General features: G+C 36.6%; 1 protein-coding gene across 1 annotated transcript; it reads right to left on the reverse strand.

Annotated features, from left to right (window-relative positions):
• Positions 1-1,222: 1,222 nt before the first annotated feature.
• LOC129204609 (protocadherin Fat 4-like) lies at positions 1,223-14,694 on the reverse strand. The gene is made up of 17 exons (XM_054820835.1): positions 14,485-14,694; positions 13,690-13,800; positions 12,881-12,997; positions 11,726-11,816; positions 11,057-11,169; positions 10,620-10,853; positions 9,603-9,758; positions 8,778-8,958; positions 7,646-7,779; positions 5,736-6,680; positions 4,620-4,745; positions 4,227-4,484; positions 3,815-3,913; positions 3,541-3,713; positions 2,400-2,548; positions 1,302-1,450; positions 1,223-1,249 (listed from the first exon to the last, which is right to left on the reverse strand). The coding sequence occupies exons 1-17, from the start codon at positions 14,692-14,694 to the stop codon at positions 1,223-1,225; spliced, it is 3,273 nt and encodes a 1,090-aa protein (XP_054676810.1).
• Between the last annotated feature and the right edge of the window lie 1,733 nt (positions 14,695-16,427).

Here is a 16,427-nt window from a genome sequence, read left to right on the forward strand (position 1 = left end):
AATGCTTTGCAGATTTCACAGTAAGCTATCATATGTGACTATGCCCTTTAAGGTCTGATCTTCATGGGTCATTTATTCACTATTAGCAATTTACACAGCAGAAGAAAAAGCTCTGGGTGCAAAACATAACAAACAGTTGAAATTCATTAATGAATTCTAATAGAATTCACTAAGATTAAGTGTTTTTCTTGCGATGATTCAGTATTTTCTATTTTTTATGTTGAGAATTTAGTGAGCTTGCATCAAATTTGTCAACTTACTATTATTTTCAATTCATAACTGTCCATCATCTCTCTGTCTAAGGATTTTTTTGTCGTCAGCTTGCCAGTAGAACTGTTAATATGGAACACTCCAGCAAAATCATCTTGCAGAGAATAGCTTATAAGTGCATTAACTCCTATATCCAGATCAGTAGCGGAAAATACACCCAAGTCTAGACTAGTTACATTCTCAGGAGCTGATAGTTTAGTTTGAACCAATGTTGAGAAAACTGGAGAATTGTCATTGATGTCATTTACTTTCACAGTTACCTGTATTTAAAAGAAAAAAGAAAAAACAAGAAAAATGAGACATATTTGAACTGTGGAAACAGTATCCAAAGGCAAATTTTGATATATCTTAATCTATGGGAAACCTGTAGGAAAAAAAACCAATCAAACAACAACACAAAAACCAAAAAGGGATAAATAACAACTTAAGCATTTTGCAGCATTTGAGCATTTTCACAATTTCAGCACCTCAGCATTTTTATTTTTTTCATTCTCAACTGTTACAAGTGAGATAACGTATACTCTAACTGGAAGAGATGAGCAGGATTAATAACCTGGGCCTTTTTGGCTCATCTCCTTCATGCATTTGACAGAACTATGCACAGAATCAGTGTCCGTGTTAATCAGTTTCTCTGGTTATGGGTTTTTTACAGAGGAACTCTCAGGAAGTGATGCAATTTGTGAAGTTGACAATATTTCAAGATCGTAATATCTCCTCAGAAAAAAAAAAAGGGAAATTAAATAAAAGGCTCAAAACCCTCATGCTTGCGTAACAGGTGACACTTATCTGGATATCACTTGATTTTTTAATACATTTTTAAAAATATTTTCTATTCCTTTTTAAAAAATAATTTAAAATGCAGTATACTGTACCAAAGCAACAGCTGTATTGGGTGGCACCACAGAATCAACAGCTTCTGCAATGATGCTGTATAAGTCGTTGTCTTCTCGATCTAGCTTGGTAAGAGCCACAATGTCTCCTTGGTCGTTAACAGAGAACTTGTCACTATGAGATTTCAGAGAGTATGCTACTTGTACAGCTATGCTTCCAGTCAGAGCCTTCACAGAGCCAACAGCAGTCCCAGCTGGTTGTTCTTCTTGAACGCTGAACTCATAGCTGGAGCTATCAAAAGTCAGGCCGAAGCTAGTGTCGTTTACCAGCAAGTAGAGAGTAACAGAGGCTAACGAGAGAAAACAAATTAAAATAGTGAAGTTGCTGCTAAAATAATCCTGACCTGTGCTCTATATCCCTGAATTTTTAAGGAACTAATAGAAAATGACAGAAACCCACATGTAGGAAAGAGGAATGAGAAGGAAAAAAAAAATCAATAGTAATAAAGATTAATATGTAACACATTATGTAACACACATGATGCCTTTTATACCTAACTAATGTTCCAGAATAGCCCCACTTCACTGATTGCAGAAGTGTTGCTTCAGTATGATAGCAGAGCAAGGATCGCCAAGTTAAAGCTAATGGTATACGCAAGCGTTTTCCACTCCTTAAAAATCTTACGTTAAATTGCTTTGTAACAGAAGAGAAGGGATATACATAAAGCCACAAGTGCAAGTTCTGTTGTGGCTACTCATCCTATTTAAGTAAAATTTGTTGTTTCTCTTGTTCCTGATAAATGAAAGCTAACCCCTAAAAATACATTAAAAAGTTACAGAAAATACCATGCGACTGAGTATTTTTTGAAAGAGCAGAAACTTGTCTGAGGGTTATTTGCCAGTTTCTAATTTGTTTAAATGTTTCTAACTCTAAGATAATAAAGGAAAACTGAGACACTCACACACATTATCAGTATTATTTTAATATATCTTTTTAGAGTGGCTACTACTATGAAGTCCTGGGTTTTGCACCATAAGCACCACTGCAAGAAATACAAAATGGTATTTCTAACCAGAATTATTAAACCAAGCTTGCTTTCTGTTAATATGATCAGCTGGGAGGAAATCAAAGGGTAAAAAGCAAATATTCATCATTGCTGAAATGTAACATGGATTCTAGCCCTAATTCATTTTGACTCGACAGCGATGGGATTAATTTCAAATGTCAATGTTTGCAAAGGTTACATTTATGTGGGAAGGAAAAAAAAAAAACCCAGAAGGTGAAAAGACATCATTTACCATTTGCTGTAAGCTGAGGAACTCCATTATCAGCAGCAATAACTATCAGTGTAACAACTGTGTCAGCTGTGATGTGGTCTAAGTTACTGCTGAGGGTGATTTCTCCAGTGTGGTTATTTATACGGAAATCATCAGAATGGTTCACGAAGCTGTGTTAAAAAGAAGTCAGTATAACGTTCATATTAATGATGTTGGAAGTACCATCTACTTACTGTTATTTCTGTAACAAGCACTCAACAGACTGTGTGCTTATTTATAAAGAATGGCCAAGCAACAGGTTTTAATTGCTGTGTCATTAGCCTAAACATATTGGCCTTTTTATTTCCAAGTATGATTCCATCATGAAAAAAGATAGCATTCATGCTTTCCGTTCCCACTATACCCCAAGCCTTCCCACCAACAGAAGGCAGATACCGCACACTCAGCTGTATGTTCAGCAACTTAAGAAATCCAGGTGAAATTCCTCTGAAGACTGCAGACCTGCTAATCCCTAGTGCTCTGCAAACTCTCACAGGTAACTGTGTTGCTCACAAGAAAAAACAATGTGTTTAAGGTAAAATGCCATCTCATAATTAAAAATATTCTCTTTCCAGACACTAGTTTTAAAGACCCACAGTTTGCCAATTCATTGATCTGTGCCTCAGAATCTATACTTTTCATGTCAAGGTATCCTGGTATTTTCTATGGCTCATCCAAAAAAATCTCTATTTTTTTTTTTTATGCATAGTACATTACAAAAGTTAGTATTTCTTGATCTCCTTCCAGCAGACAGAAGATGTGTGAAAAGACAGGCATTCTCAGAAATTCATTTACTTCCTACTCAAACTCCAACATACTATTTAAAATTTCAGAAATTCAAACAACTCTTGGCTTTTAGTTCTTATTGATAAGTTTATAATTTGATTGCATTCTCTTTCTGATGGCATAATCATGATTTGATAAACTCGAAAACACAGAGTGATGGCTCTCCTTTTTCCCAAGTTTAAAAATCATTACACATTACAACACTTGTAAAATATCTATGAACAGTTCTTATCTTCTTATTGACCAATAAAAATACTTTGCGAGAATTAAAAATACCTTTCCGGTTTTCCGGGTTTTTTTTTTACAAAAGATACTTATTAACCTCACAGAAATTTACCTGTACGAAACAACAGAATTGATCCCAATGTCAAGGTCAGTAGCAGACACGGATAGTACAGATGCTCCTTCTTTTGCTGTTGCTATGCGTACACTAGCCGAGTATTGTGCTTTCGTAAACTGAGGAGGGTTATCATTCACATCTAACAGTTGAATGTTGACATATGTGAAACTCTGGCATGTGACAGGAGAAAACCATGATTCAGAAAATGCATGGACACTTAAATTTATGAATAGAAATTGCAAATAAAGAATAGTGTGTTTCTCTGTATTACCTGCCTTTGAGGTACTCCGTTATCAGATGCCACCAACAGCAGCTCATACTTCTCTTTAGTTTCTCTGTCTACGTTGCCATTAACCAAAATGGTTCCATTCTAGAGAAGGAAAGATGGTTCAATGCACGGATCATTTTGACGAGTCCTGTACACCAACATCTCAAAAGAGATGAGGGATTGAAATCCTCTGCTCTCCTTTGGACAAATATAGTTCAGATTCCAAGCAACATCTGACCAGTATGTCTTAGTTTTTAGATATTGACTATTATTTCCAAACTACAGAGCACATGCTGGTTTTGATATGTGCTAGAATGGTTACTGCCTACTCTTTTTAACTGATGTACCTTACTATGTCAAGTAACTTCATGAAAAGCAGTATCTAAATATTGTTTTCAGCATATCAAATCCTTACCTGTTGGATGCTGTATGGATTATCCCCATCCCCAGCTGATAAGTAATAAGTAATTCGCGCATTGTCTCCCTCATCCAAATCAGTAGCAATCACATATCCAACTACAGCAGGAGCACCCAACACATAATCTCCTTCCCAAATCACAAAACTGTATGGCTGCGCCTGAAACTCAGGGTTATTATCATTGACATCCAGAACAGTGATGTGGAACAAGACACTTGAATTAAGCCCATTCGTTTCAGCATCAACTGCCCATACCTGCCAAAGAAAGAAACAAAACGGAATTTTAGTTGACTGCATTGCCATTTTAACCATCTGATGAAGATACAAAAAAGGGTTTGAGGGAATGAAGTAGAAATGAGCCAAAGCTGCAGAGTCTGTCCCCAAATTTACTTGTAAAGTGAATGCAGGTGTAGTCTCCCTGTCCAGTTCTGCGTCATTCCTTAACGAAAGTATTCCGGGGATATCCACAGTAAACAAAGTGCTGTTGTGAATAAAGTGTCCCTGGGAAAAGCCAGCCTAAAAAGAAAAACATAGTTTATTTAAGATTAAAATGATGAAAAAAATAATCTTATTAATACTTGACATTTCTGTGGGACTTCTCATTACAGAAGTACAAGTGCTTTGCAAGGTTTAATAGAGGAAATTTTGCACCCTGAGCTCTGGAAATAATCAACTTTGCAAACAGAAACTGGGGCTTCCCTACCTGGGTCCTACACATTCCCTCCCTAAAGCTCTCTAAGATCAGTCTCCATGATGCGAGGAGCAGCAACGCAGTTCAGTGGAGTCTGAACTGGGAGAAGCATTTATGCTTCTTTAAAACTCATGGAGCAAGAATATTATAGCATAACAGAAATCTCTCCTTCCAAACCAGCTCCCCGGTGCCATGGCTACATATGGAATTTCTTTATAAAACGAGGGTAGAAAGAAACAACTTTTTATAAAGCAGAATGAAAGTGTGTAATTTCCTGTTAAAGAAGAAGAAGAAACTATATCAGATTTACAATTGCCTTTCTCCCTGATTAAGCTGATACTAATGGCAGGTTGACTGCATTACAGAAATGCACTAACAAATATTCTCAGATAGAAGGAAGTTACCAAGCAATATTAAACCAGAGTTGATTATTTTGATGAATAAGCAATAATACAGAACTTAAAAAACCCCACAAAAACAAAACTGTTTTCTGTCTGGTGTGACATACATGCATTCATCTCATATGCATGTGCACAGAAACAAACAACTTTTTCTGTCCTGGATTACGTAAGCATAGGGAGAGAAGCTCTCCTTAGCTTCTCTGATATAGCCAGTAAACTATTCTGTACAAGGTCTTAACTTCCTTGGTTAAGGAGGTTTTATTGCTGGCTCCATAGAAAGCAAGATGAAGTTTTTGTGACCCAAAATGTACTTATTGCCAGTCATTTGCCCATTTACTACTACGCTTTTTTGCAGATTAATAGAGAAAATCATGTTGTTTTGATTTATCAGGATGAGATTAATTTGGTACCTACCTCGTCCTTGTCAGTAACACTGAACATGTAGATAGGACTACCCTTTTGTAGGTTTTCAAACACAAATATATCATAAGCTGCCTGATTAAATTCTGGCGGGTTATCATTGACATCTAGTACATGCACAACAACAAGTGTTTTAGAGCTGAGACTTGGCTGCCCTCCATCTGATGCCTCCACTTCTACTTCAAATTGCTTTATGGTTTCATAATCCAGCTGCTGGCTCAGGCTGAGTTGGCCTGTGGTCAAATTGACAAGAAACACTGGCAAGGAGGTTTGAGGTTGCTGGCTGACAATTCTGTACTTCACGAGAGCGTTGGCCCCAGCATCCAAATCAGTAGCAGATACTGTTAGCAGAGTCCTTCCAACCGCTTCATCTTCAGGGACACTCACTGCATATCCACTTGATGAGAAGACTGGAATGTTGTCATTCACATCATCAACGATGACAGTCAAACTGAGAGCTGTAGACAGCACGGGTTGGCCTTGGTCACTGGCAATCACTGTTAAGTTATAGAAGCCTTGTTCTTCTCTGTCCAAAACCTTTTCCAGCAAAATTAAACCTGAGGTGTCAATATCCATTTTTCCTTCTCCACCCTTCAGAGTATAAACCACTAATCCGTTAAAGCCTTCATCCACATCCGTAGCTGACACACTGGTAATACTAGTTCCAGCTGGCATGTTCTCCGGAATAGTAATGGTAGGATTGGTTATACCAAACATCGGCCTGTTATCATTGACATCTGTAACTTTGATAAACACCGTAGCATAGTCAGCAGCATTTCCATCTGACAAGGAAATATTCAGTACGTAATTATTCTGGGATTCATAGTCCAGTTTGGTTTTTGTTGAGATGATTCCACTGTCATCGATGTCAAATGTAGCAGATTCCGTCAGTACTTGAAATGTAACTGGTATATGGGGATTTAAAGACACATACTCTACCTGTGTGAGATACAGCATATTATCTGTAAGTGAATTCAAAGCAATAAACCACTGTCTAAAAAAGAATAATGGTTTTAACTATGTCTGAACTTATTTTACTGCTTTTATTCATTAAAAGTAGTAAGAATCAAACCACAATATACATAAAATACAGCTGAAGAGGACTCCTTTTATTGGAACATCACTAACACAGAAATGTAAATAGGTGTAATACTTAATAAAAAAGACAGACTGCACTTTAACCTTTGGTTCTGCCTTTCTTTTTGTAAAGAAAAAAATTAAATAACTCAGGCAATAAATCTAAACTAAACTGCCTTATCTTCTCTCTGCTTTGGTATCAGACCTCCCATCTGTCTTCAGAATTGCATCTAAGAAGGAGCCATCACAGTGCATTCTAGTGGCCCACTTGTCTGAGCAATTTTTGATCAAAATGAGGAGCAAGTTCTAGAGCCTTCTTTGAAAATGCATTTGTGACAGTTCTCTGATGGGAAGTCTCCATTTCCTAGCTATATCATGTCACAGGGGTTTAGATTTATCACCAACAAATGAATGAATATTGCCTATCCTAGCCTTTGGGCCACTACAGGCTTTGGAGAATATCCAAAGTCAAAAAGAGCCAAGCAAAAAAGTTTACTTTTTCATGCAGTTCTGGGGGTTATTTTGTTTGAGGTTTTTTTGGGGGAGGTGGGGGGTTTTGAGGTTTTTTTGTTTTGATTTGGGTTTTTTAATGTTAAATGATAGCAGATGCTGTTTAAAGGTTTGAATGGAAGGAACAGGCTTTGTGGGTGATAGGCTTCATCAAGGGATGTAGTTAGTATGTAACGTATGTGAAGCTTGGTATGCAGAAAACACAACATCTAGTTATCCATAACTCAGGGGGATGTAGACATTTAGAGCACATACATTACAGGATTTCCTTATAGCTGTCATGTTCTATACAAGTGATAGAATAAAGTTGCTCTTACTCTTGCTACTTCAACAGGACTGACTAGCTCTTCTTTCACAGATGCATTATATGTTTTCTGAGTAAACTGTGGTCTGGAATCTCCAATGGCAACAATTTGTACTGGCACTGATGAGCTTCTTGGAATCATCCCACCTGCAAGCAAAAGAAAACAATCTCCCAGCAGATGCACAAAATACCTTCTGCCTAAAAAAAAATAAATATACTTTTCCACTGGTACTGATTTTTTTTTTTAAATCCTTACTGCTACTATTATGGTACTGCTGAGAGGTCCTAGCAAGATCAGAGTTTCATTATTGGGTGTTACATTTACAATAGATGAACCTGAATATATACTACAATATTAGCACAGACAGACAGGCAAAGGATGGACCAATGAATCTCTTTTGTAACTGTATTTCCCCCAGTACCCATTTTATCCACACAGTCATAATTCAAAGACACAGAGCTCATGTTGACCAAATCAGGGGAAAATCGGGAGGCTGAAAACCACTTTGTATGCTACGTTACCAGGAGTGGGATACCATTCTTAGGTTACATTTATTTCTGTCCTTATTCAGATCATGAATGTTCACCGAGTTCTCTATTATTCTTTTAAAACAAAGAAACCCACAAAAAATATGGGTAAGGAAATGACATTTGTGCTGGTCGTCCTAAAAATGGCTTTGGCATCTCCATTTTAGTTTTTCAATACCCACACGGATGTGCAGACACAGACCAAGTTACTCATCACATTTTATTTTCATTTTACTCCCTGTTGACTGATGATTGAATTATAAATTCCTAGCTTGTGCCTCAATCTCTGCATTCTATGCTATGCAATACTGGTCAATAATTAAAAGAAGGTATGAGATGTATGTTATTTTGCACATTCTTTCCATAGCTATAAAGAAAACAGATTTGAAATAACAGCATCAGCAGGAAGCAGAGTTTTACCAGAGATGCAGCAATTACTTTGAATAAGACACCTTTCTTCAACAAATACAAGCAGATAAAAAACCATATGGTATTTTTAAAATAAAGTCTAGGAACCTATTTTGACAGCATTCCTTCAAGTAAAAAAAAAAAAAAACCCAAAACCAAACCCATCACCAGGAATAGCCGTATTGACCTGTACTAAAGTCTTGTCTTACCATCAGTAGCTGTTATCCACAAGACAAAATTCTTAAGCTGGTTGACTCCTAATGGGATTACTGTTTTTAAACTGATTTGTCCTGTGGATGGATCCAATTCAAAGTATCCATCTTCATTGCCACCAGCTAAGATAAAGCTTATCTCTCCATTTATACCATCATCCGGATCATCAGCATGAACCTGGAGAAAAGAAAAAAAAAAAATTACTCTAGCTTCTTGTGCTGTTATCAAGTCACACAGAATTGCTTATTCTTGTGTAGTTTGCAGAGAAGATCATTCTAGTAGCAGATAGTTAGGAATTAGTTGTGGGTTTTTTTCCTCTCATTTATAGCAAATAATAGGTCTGGATAATTTGTTATATATAGAAAAATCAGTTAGATATAGCCACAGTAAAATTCAGTTATATCTTTAATTGACTACCTGTCTACTTCCTGTATGATTCCTGGGTTAAATCTCAGTAAGAATGTGTGCTCTCTGATGCACACACAATGTCATTCCAGCAGCGAGAATAAAATCCTGCCACTGTGGAACTCGTGTGAATCACACCAAGTTTGTGTCTCAGAAAGCTTGTTTCATAGTAATTCCAAAGTCACTGGGGGTAGATTGTTCAAGAGATTACATCAGGAGTCATTAAATCAGTACACCTGGGTATGATTAGGTTAGGACACTGTGATTAGGGACCATCAACAGCTGTAAGCTTTTAAATGAAAAGAGGAGTTCAAAAAAGATCCCCTTTTCAATAGGACCACAAGACAAGTTCAAGCAAGGACTTACGTGTACATTCAGCTCATAAAAATGTCATTTTTACTTAGTACGTCTAGTACCTGAAGAATGGACATTCCTGCAGTCATGTTGATGAAAAGATCTTGCTCATACGGCGCGCCTCTAAAGGTTGGGCTGTTGTCATTTTCATCTTGCAACAATATGTTGATTGCAGAGTGCACCTCATGGTAAGGTGACAAATGATCTCTAGCAGTGACCTTTAAAAATGATGCAGTAAAATTACTGCTTTGTTCAAATGCATGTTCTAGAAGTAGTAAGTAGGATGAACGACAATTACAAGCTGTGTAAACTGCATCACTAGTGGTATTTCCCTCCAGATAGCTCTGGATTTGATTCTTCAAATAAGCTGCTGATCTGTATCAGTCAGCTTCTTGACAGGACAGATCAGGTATCACCTGTTTGCCTCGGGTTGCTCTGGAAAGGAGCAGGCTTATTTTTAATACCTGTAGGTGAATAGATGGTACTCTCTCCCTGTCCAACAGCGTGGAGTTCCTCACAGTTAGGATCCCAGTTTGACTTAGCTGGAAGGGACTGTCAGCTGGTGTGAGAATGAACGTTCCCTGGAAGCCTCCCTGCAAAGAGTAATGATATTTGTAATTAAATAGGACAATCACTGTGCTAGTCCCTTAGGATGTTTTCTTCTTATTTTCCAGATGGAGAACATTTAATTTTTTGGTTTAACTGAGATAGCAGTTCAAAAAAAAAAAAAAAAAAAAAAAAGGGGGGGGGGGGGAGAGGAGTAAACAACATGGAAGAAATATATCATGCAAGCTGAGGGTGACTTGCAGCTTTGTGTCCATTTTGCACTTCTGCACTTTCATATTTGGGACCTTATGCAAACTAGAGGAGTTTCAGAGACAGCTAAAATTTATTCTTTGGCTACAGTACTCTACCCTTTAAAGAAGCGAAATTAAGTTTGTTTTGCTTAAGCATATTCAGATCGTCACGAAAACAAAATTTACAGCACTATTCATTATACCTGTATAATGCAAACGCATTTTATATTCTATTTCAGAAGTGCAGTATTTGTAGCAACCATAACAAAATTGTCATTTTACCTCATCTTTGTCAATAGCTGTTACATGAAGAACTTCCATCCCATTTGGGACATTTTCTAGAATTGAGACATTGTAGCTTGATTGTGACAACACTGGACTATTGTCATTCACATCTTCAATAGTAACCAGCACTACTGCATCAGCTGTTTTGAAAGCTTTGTCTTGCTGAGCAGCCTGGAAAGCAGAGTTTGTAGCTGTAAATTCCACATCCTGATAACACTGAGCCATTTCCAGCTTAACATGAGGACATGACATGACTGCATATATTCAATAAATCTGTTTTTCCTTTATTTTGCATTTTAAATGACATGCACGATGGGCCCTTGATACCAACCACCCTTTATCACACGAAATACTATTAACAGCAACATGGCTTCACATATTAGTTTATGAAATTGAGACAGTTTTAACACACTGAACTGTAAAACAATCACTACCTGAATGCCCACAACAAGATACGGACATTCTTCTCTGTCAACTGCAGTCTTTACTTCCAACACTCCAGTGTCTGCATTGATTAAAAAGGTGTTGCTATGGGCTGGGGGGTTCACTGAAAGGCAAAAAATTGCGATGGGTTAGTGAGAATGAACCAGAACAGTAAGTCTGATCTGTCCTTTTTATGACTGTTATCTCCTCAGCCATAGCAAAAATGAACAAACATTCCAGATAAAAGGCTTTTTTTCAAACACTCTGTCCTCAAAAAAATTCTTAAGAAATTCACTCACAATTCAAGAGTCTCAAATTAAGCATCTCTTGAGCTTTTAACAATTGTCTCAGGAGGAGGAAAACCTCCCAATGGAATTGATCTCTCCAGATGGTCCCAAATAGAATTCTTTTGGTCAAATAGAAGTCTCTAAACTGACTTACACTTTGAATCAGGAATTCTTTACTGGAGGGAGGTTAAGAATATCTAAACATTTTTAAAATAGCTGTACCCTGCTATAATGACTGAAATTAAGCCGATTTAGCTTGCGGCACAGCACTGCAGTGAAGATGTATGCAGTTAAGACATCTGACTGCACCCTGCACTTCCTTATCATTCTCTTCAGTAACACAGACATCATAACTTACTATGTGAATGTCTAGAAGAAAATAAAGGTTCTTACCTAGTTTGATGCTGTAAACTACTTTTTCATTTATACCTGTGTCTCCATCTTTAGCCAATATCTCCTCTGGGAGAATAGCCAGAGCACCCACCTAGAAAACATATATTAACTTGATTAACTTGAAAGAAATACACATAAACTTAAAATTGTTCATTAAGTCACAATTTTGATTAAAGAAACAAGAAACATGTATTTAATCACTGGGATCCAGAAAAAATTCTGCCATACACGCTTTACAGAGGAAAATGATGACCAAAATACTTGATGGATACACTGTGGTTGAGAAACACCAGACTATGAAGCAGCAGTCACTGATGGAATTCATATTAAGAACATTGTATATTTTAGTTCCATTCCTCTCCTGGAAAACAATACGTGAGTCTACACTGCAGCCCTAATAAAAACAGTAATTTATTTAAAAGGTAAAAATCATTTTAGAAGATTTAAAATGATTCCTTTCAATTAAAGATGAACTTTTAACAAAAAGGACACCAAGGGTATTACACCAAAAGATTATGTGGTTTAAAATATGTTAACATTGAAGATGATGATAAAGAAAGAGGGATAATAAAGAAGATAATTAACTATTTCAATTTTAGTGGCTTATTCTGGTAATACTGTACTGTGATTTTTTTTTTTGTCAATACATACAGAAGCCTGAGTTTAAAAAATACATTCCACCCAGAAATTTCTACTCTCTCTCTCTCTATTTTTTAAATTACAATATAATATAAATCACAGTTTATCGTTCAGATTCTTATTTTGCTTACCTGATTGTAATGAAGTACGAAGGAATTACGCTACTTAAAACTGAAACCAGGCAGCTAATTCCAGGACTAATGGGCAGACAACTGCCCTTTCAAGTTTAGAATAAAAGCTCTGTTACAACACCTACTTAGGTTTTGTTTTCGTTTTTTTTTTCTTTAAGAAAAAGAATCTGTTTCTGTAGCAGAAAGTTTTATGCTTTGTATAATACGTGGCCTGTTTACCCGGTACTTGGAGGTCTGCAGTTGATAACCTTTCAATTCACTAGTTAGCACAAAACAAAACAGCTCTTCATCTTAAGCTGCTCAATGATGAAGAATTCTTGAGAGAAAAGCACTGTGCAGAGGAGTAACCTATTTACTTTCACAGCATTCAGAGAAAAGCTTTTACCTGGTCTTCACTGATTTTTCCATTGTACACCGATTGGCTGAAATAGGGGTTCAACGTATCATAATCTTGTACGTTAATTACTAACGACGTAGTATTGCTGTTGTTTCCAAATTTTTCCTATATCCCAAGAGAAGGAAGACAATAGGAAACATTGTAATGAAAGAGCCATTTCTCAGTGGTAAATACAGCAGAATATGTGCTTTGTAGTATCTAAGCATTTTTAACCTGAGAACTCTCACCCTGACAGATTTTTCCATTTCTAGAAATCCAGTTCTAGGAATAATACCATCAAAAGGCATCTGTTCTTAGTTATTAATTTTATATCAGGCAAGTGTTACACAGGAGCATGGAGAATGCAGTAACATTTGCTGCAGCTGTACTATTTGCTAGATATCACAATAAATGTGGCGAAATTACTTCTTTTTAGTTCTAAAATGAATTGAAGGCAAATATATATATTCAAACCTCAAAAAAGACACACAAACTGCAGGTGGTAAGCTGCAGCAAAAATAGCATAAATTAGATATACCAGAAAGAATAGACGAACAGAATAACAGATAATAAATATGTACAGTATACATAAACGCATACAGAAAGAAACTGGGACGGTATTTGAGAGGAGACTTAAACAATGGCTCAAAGATTAAGAATGTGGTACTTTGTCTACAGTATAAGCCAAGATGCAGACTCAACTTTTGGCTTGGAAACTCCCTAACATTGCAAATTTGTAGAAACTGGGATGTTATAACAAAGGAACTATCATTGTAGGACTATCACGGTTCTCATTCTTCTTTTAATTTATATCATACCTTTGCTTGGACTGTTAAATTGAAAAGGTTGACCTTGTTGTAATCCAATGTTTTATTCACCATGATGTTTCCATCTCCTTCCCTTATATAAAAGTAATCAGAGTTTGGACCCTATTAAATGAATAGATCACATATTTTACATGATTAACAAGGAAATACATTCTCTTTCCTCTTGCCACCTTTATTATTGGACTATTCTTCACTAAGCACCAGGAACCTCTTGAACACCACCACTGGAAAGGAAAATGCTGATCCTCTTCAACACATTCTATTGCCTCTCCCATCAGTGCCATTAGACTTTCTATCTGATATCTTCCTAAAGCATGTCAGATGAATGACATCAGCTTCCCTTCACCAGCTATAAAAGGAGCAGAGACATGAAGCTCAGACAGGAAGATCTCCACTGCAGATATCTAAAGTTAGTTGAAATAATCTTAACTTTTACATATGCACCTCGGCAGGATTGGCAGTCAACAGCAAATCAAATATGAACATGAAAAAGAGGGAAAACTCTCACTTCTGCTTCTAAAAAGCAGCACTGAGTTCCTTAGCTGCAGCTGAAGAGTACCACAAAACATTTCACAAGTGTTAAGAAACAAGATTCAGGGCTCACTGCATGCTAGGCTTTTCCTGTGGCTTAAGTTCTAATTTTTAATAGTCCTTCTGACGCTAGCATTTTGCAGATTTGTAACTGCACAGTGCAAGATATTTGCATACGCAAATCAGATCCCAGGCTATATTTTGTATGAAATGTAGACCAGCGTTCACGGTCTCTGACAAACAAAGGGCACTCACCCAAAGACTGTAAGTAATGAGGCTCAAGAAGGGTGAAAAATCTTTATCCACAGCTTCCACTTTTATTACCGTGAAATTTATTGCAGATACCTGGAGGAAATAAAGGTCATCAAATGCTTGGTCACAAGCCCCTTTTGGTATCCTTCCTAACTTCTGCAGGAAAGCCGTGCCACACCTCCTTAGCATATGCAAATTACTTCCTATTGCCATTATAGGTCAGAGAGCTGAATGTTTCTTCTTCACCCCACCAGCTGTACATGCAGCCCAGCCATTTCCACACCCACGTGAAGGTGTACGAAAGTCCAATAGGAATGTATGTAATCATCTGCTATGGGTGTGGTCACATTAGAACCTCATGCGCTTTGCCCCAGAAAGTAATTTAAAAATATCAACAAGAAAAAATATTAACATTTGCCATAACCCACCTCTGATACTGAAGCGCTGTAGTGAGTTTGTAGAAATTGTGGAGAATTGTCATTTACATCTTCTAAGGCTAAGTCCCGTATGTTCTCTATCTCACTAGTCTTTGTAACGGAAGCGAAAGACACGTTAGAAATTATAGCAGCGAGGTAGCAGCATACTGTTAACATTTAATTTTATCATATAAAATGGCATCTTCAAAGAGACAACCCTTCAGTTCTAAAAACTGAAGAGAGTTAGATTACCGTTTCTAATAATGGAGTATAAAAAGTCGGTGAAAATATTTTAAAATCCACTTTTAAAAATTTACCTTAGGTTTTCTGTGAACAAAAACACTCACTCCAATTGGCACATTGAAACAAACATATCTTCTACAAGGTACTCTTAACTCCCTGCATCATATCTTTAATTGCAATGCTATTTCAGAAAATAATAATTTGCATTAAACTTAGACAAAAAATACAGTTGATAAAACATGTCTTTTACTTACCGTTCCAATCCTTTGGCAAACAACAGCATAAAAGAGATGGTCACTCTAAAAATTATCAAACAAGCAAATAAATAATATAATCTATGAACTCCTAATAAGGTTGTCAAAGAATATTTATGTCAAAATTATACAAAAAAACTTCTGGAACTTGAATGCTCAGGTGTGTTGTACCAAAACACACTGCTTATAATATATAGCAAAGTCATTACAGATTATTAATTGTAAAATTTATTTGGCTGCCATTCATCTACTACTGATATCCACCCACCCAGATCCCATCATCCCTGTACTTGACTGTTCTCCCCAAAAGAAAATTGACAGAGAATAGGAGAATATGTGTAAGAAGCATAAAAAGTGTTTTAACCCATTTGGAAAATATCCAAATGAGAAACACAAATGTAAAAGTTGTAAGTGCATTTTCATCGATGAGAAGTCTTAATTGCCGCAGTGGTTTTTAAAATCTATATGGTTCAATTCTGTCAAGTACAGTGCTACTCTGAAATAGTACTTGTACAAAAAGTAGCCTCCACTGACTCTGCAGAATTACATATTCAGAGGCAACTTCAGTCAGGAAAAACATTAATAGTGCTTTATAGATTCCTGGTAGTCCTACAGAGCAAGAACAGCCTAGGAAGAAGGACCTGTCCTTTTGTGCATCAACCAACAGAGCCGAATGGATCTATTCATGCGTGCAGTTAAGCACTTGTATAAATACTCATATGATTAAGGATTGCCTTCTACCAAATTATAACTAGTCAACCTTACTTTGATGAAATAATTCATGTTACTGAGAGATAAGTTTTAAGAAAAGTGACACCTATCATGACTGCGTATTTACAACTTTCATTACAAGTGACAATACACGATTAGGAAAGAACCTGTCTGACTGTCAGATGCCAGGTAGGTTTACAGTTATAGGAAATTGAAGACATTTAGCAGATATTACTGAGAGGTAGATACTGAAGTCTACGCTGTTCTGAGTCACTTTTTTGAAATACCAACCTGTATCCTGAGAGAACAATTAAAATTTATG

The sequence above is a fragment of the Grus americana genome, chromosome 3 (assembly GCF_028858705.1).
Source record: "Grus americana isolate bGruAme1 chromosome 3, bGruAme1.mat, whole genome shotgun sequence".
NCBI classification, from domain to species: domain Eukaryota; kingdom Metazoa; phylum Chordata; class Aves; order Gruiformes; family Gruidae; genus Grus; species Grus americana.

Bases quoted from the DNA above. Each gene is read 5' to 3' on its own strand.
- LOC129204609 (XM_054820835.1), bottom strand. From the start codon at position 14,694: ATGGCAATAGGAAGTAATTTGCATATGCTAAGGAGGTGTGGCACGGCT. The intron at 12,998-13,689 runs GTATGATATAAA...CTTGGGATATAG, and splicing joins ATTTAACAGTCCAAGCAAAG to GAAAAATTTGGAAACAACAG. The intron at 10,854-11,056 runs GTAGTGATTGTT...CCTCATGTTAAG, and splicing joins ATCTTGTTGTGGGCATTCAG to CTGGAAATGGCTCAGTGTTA.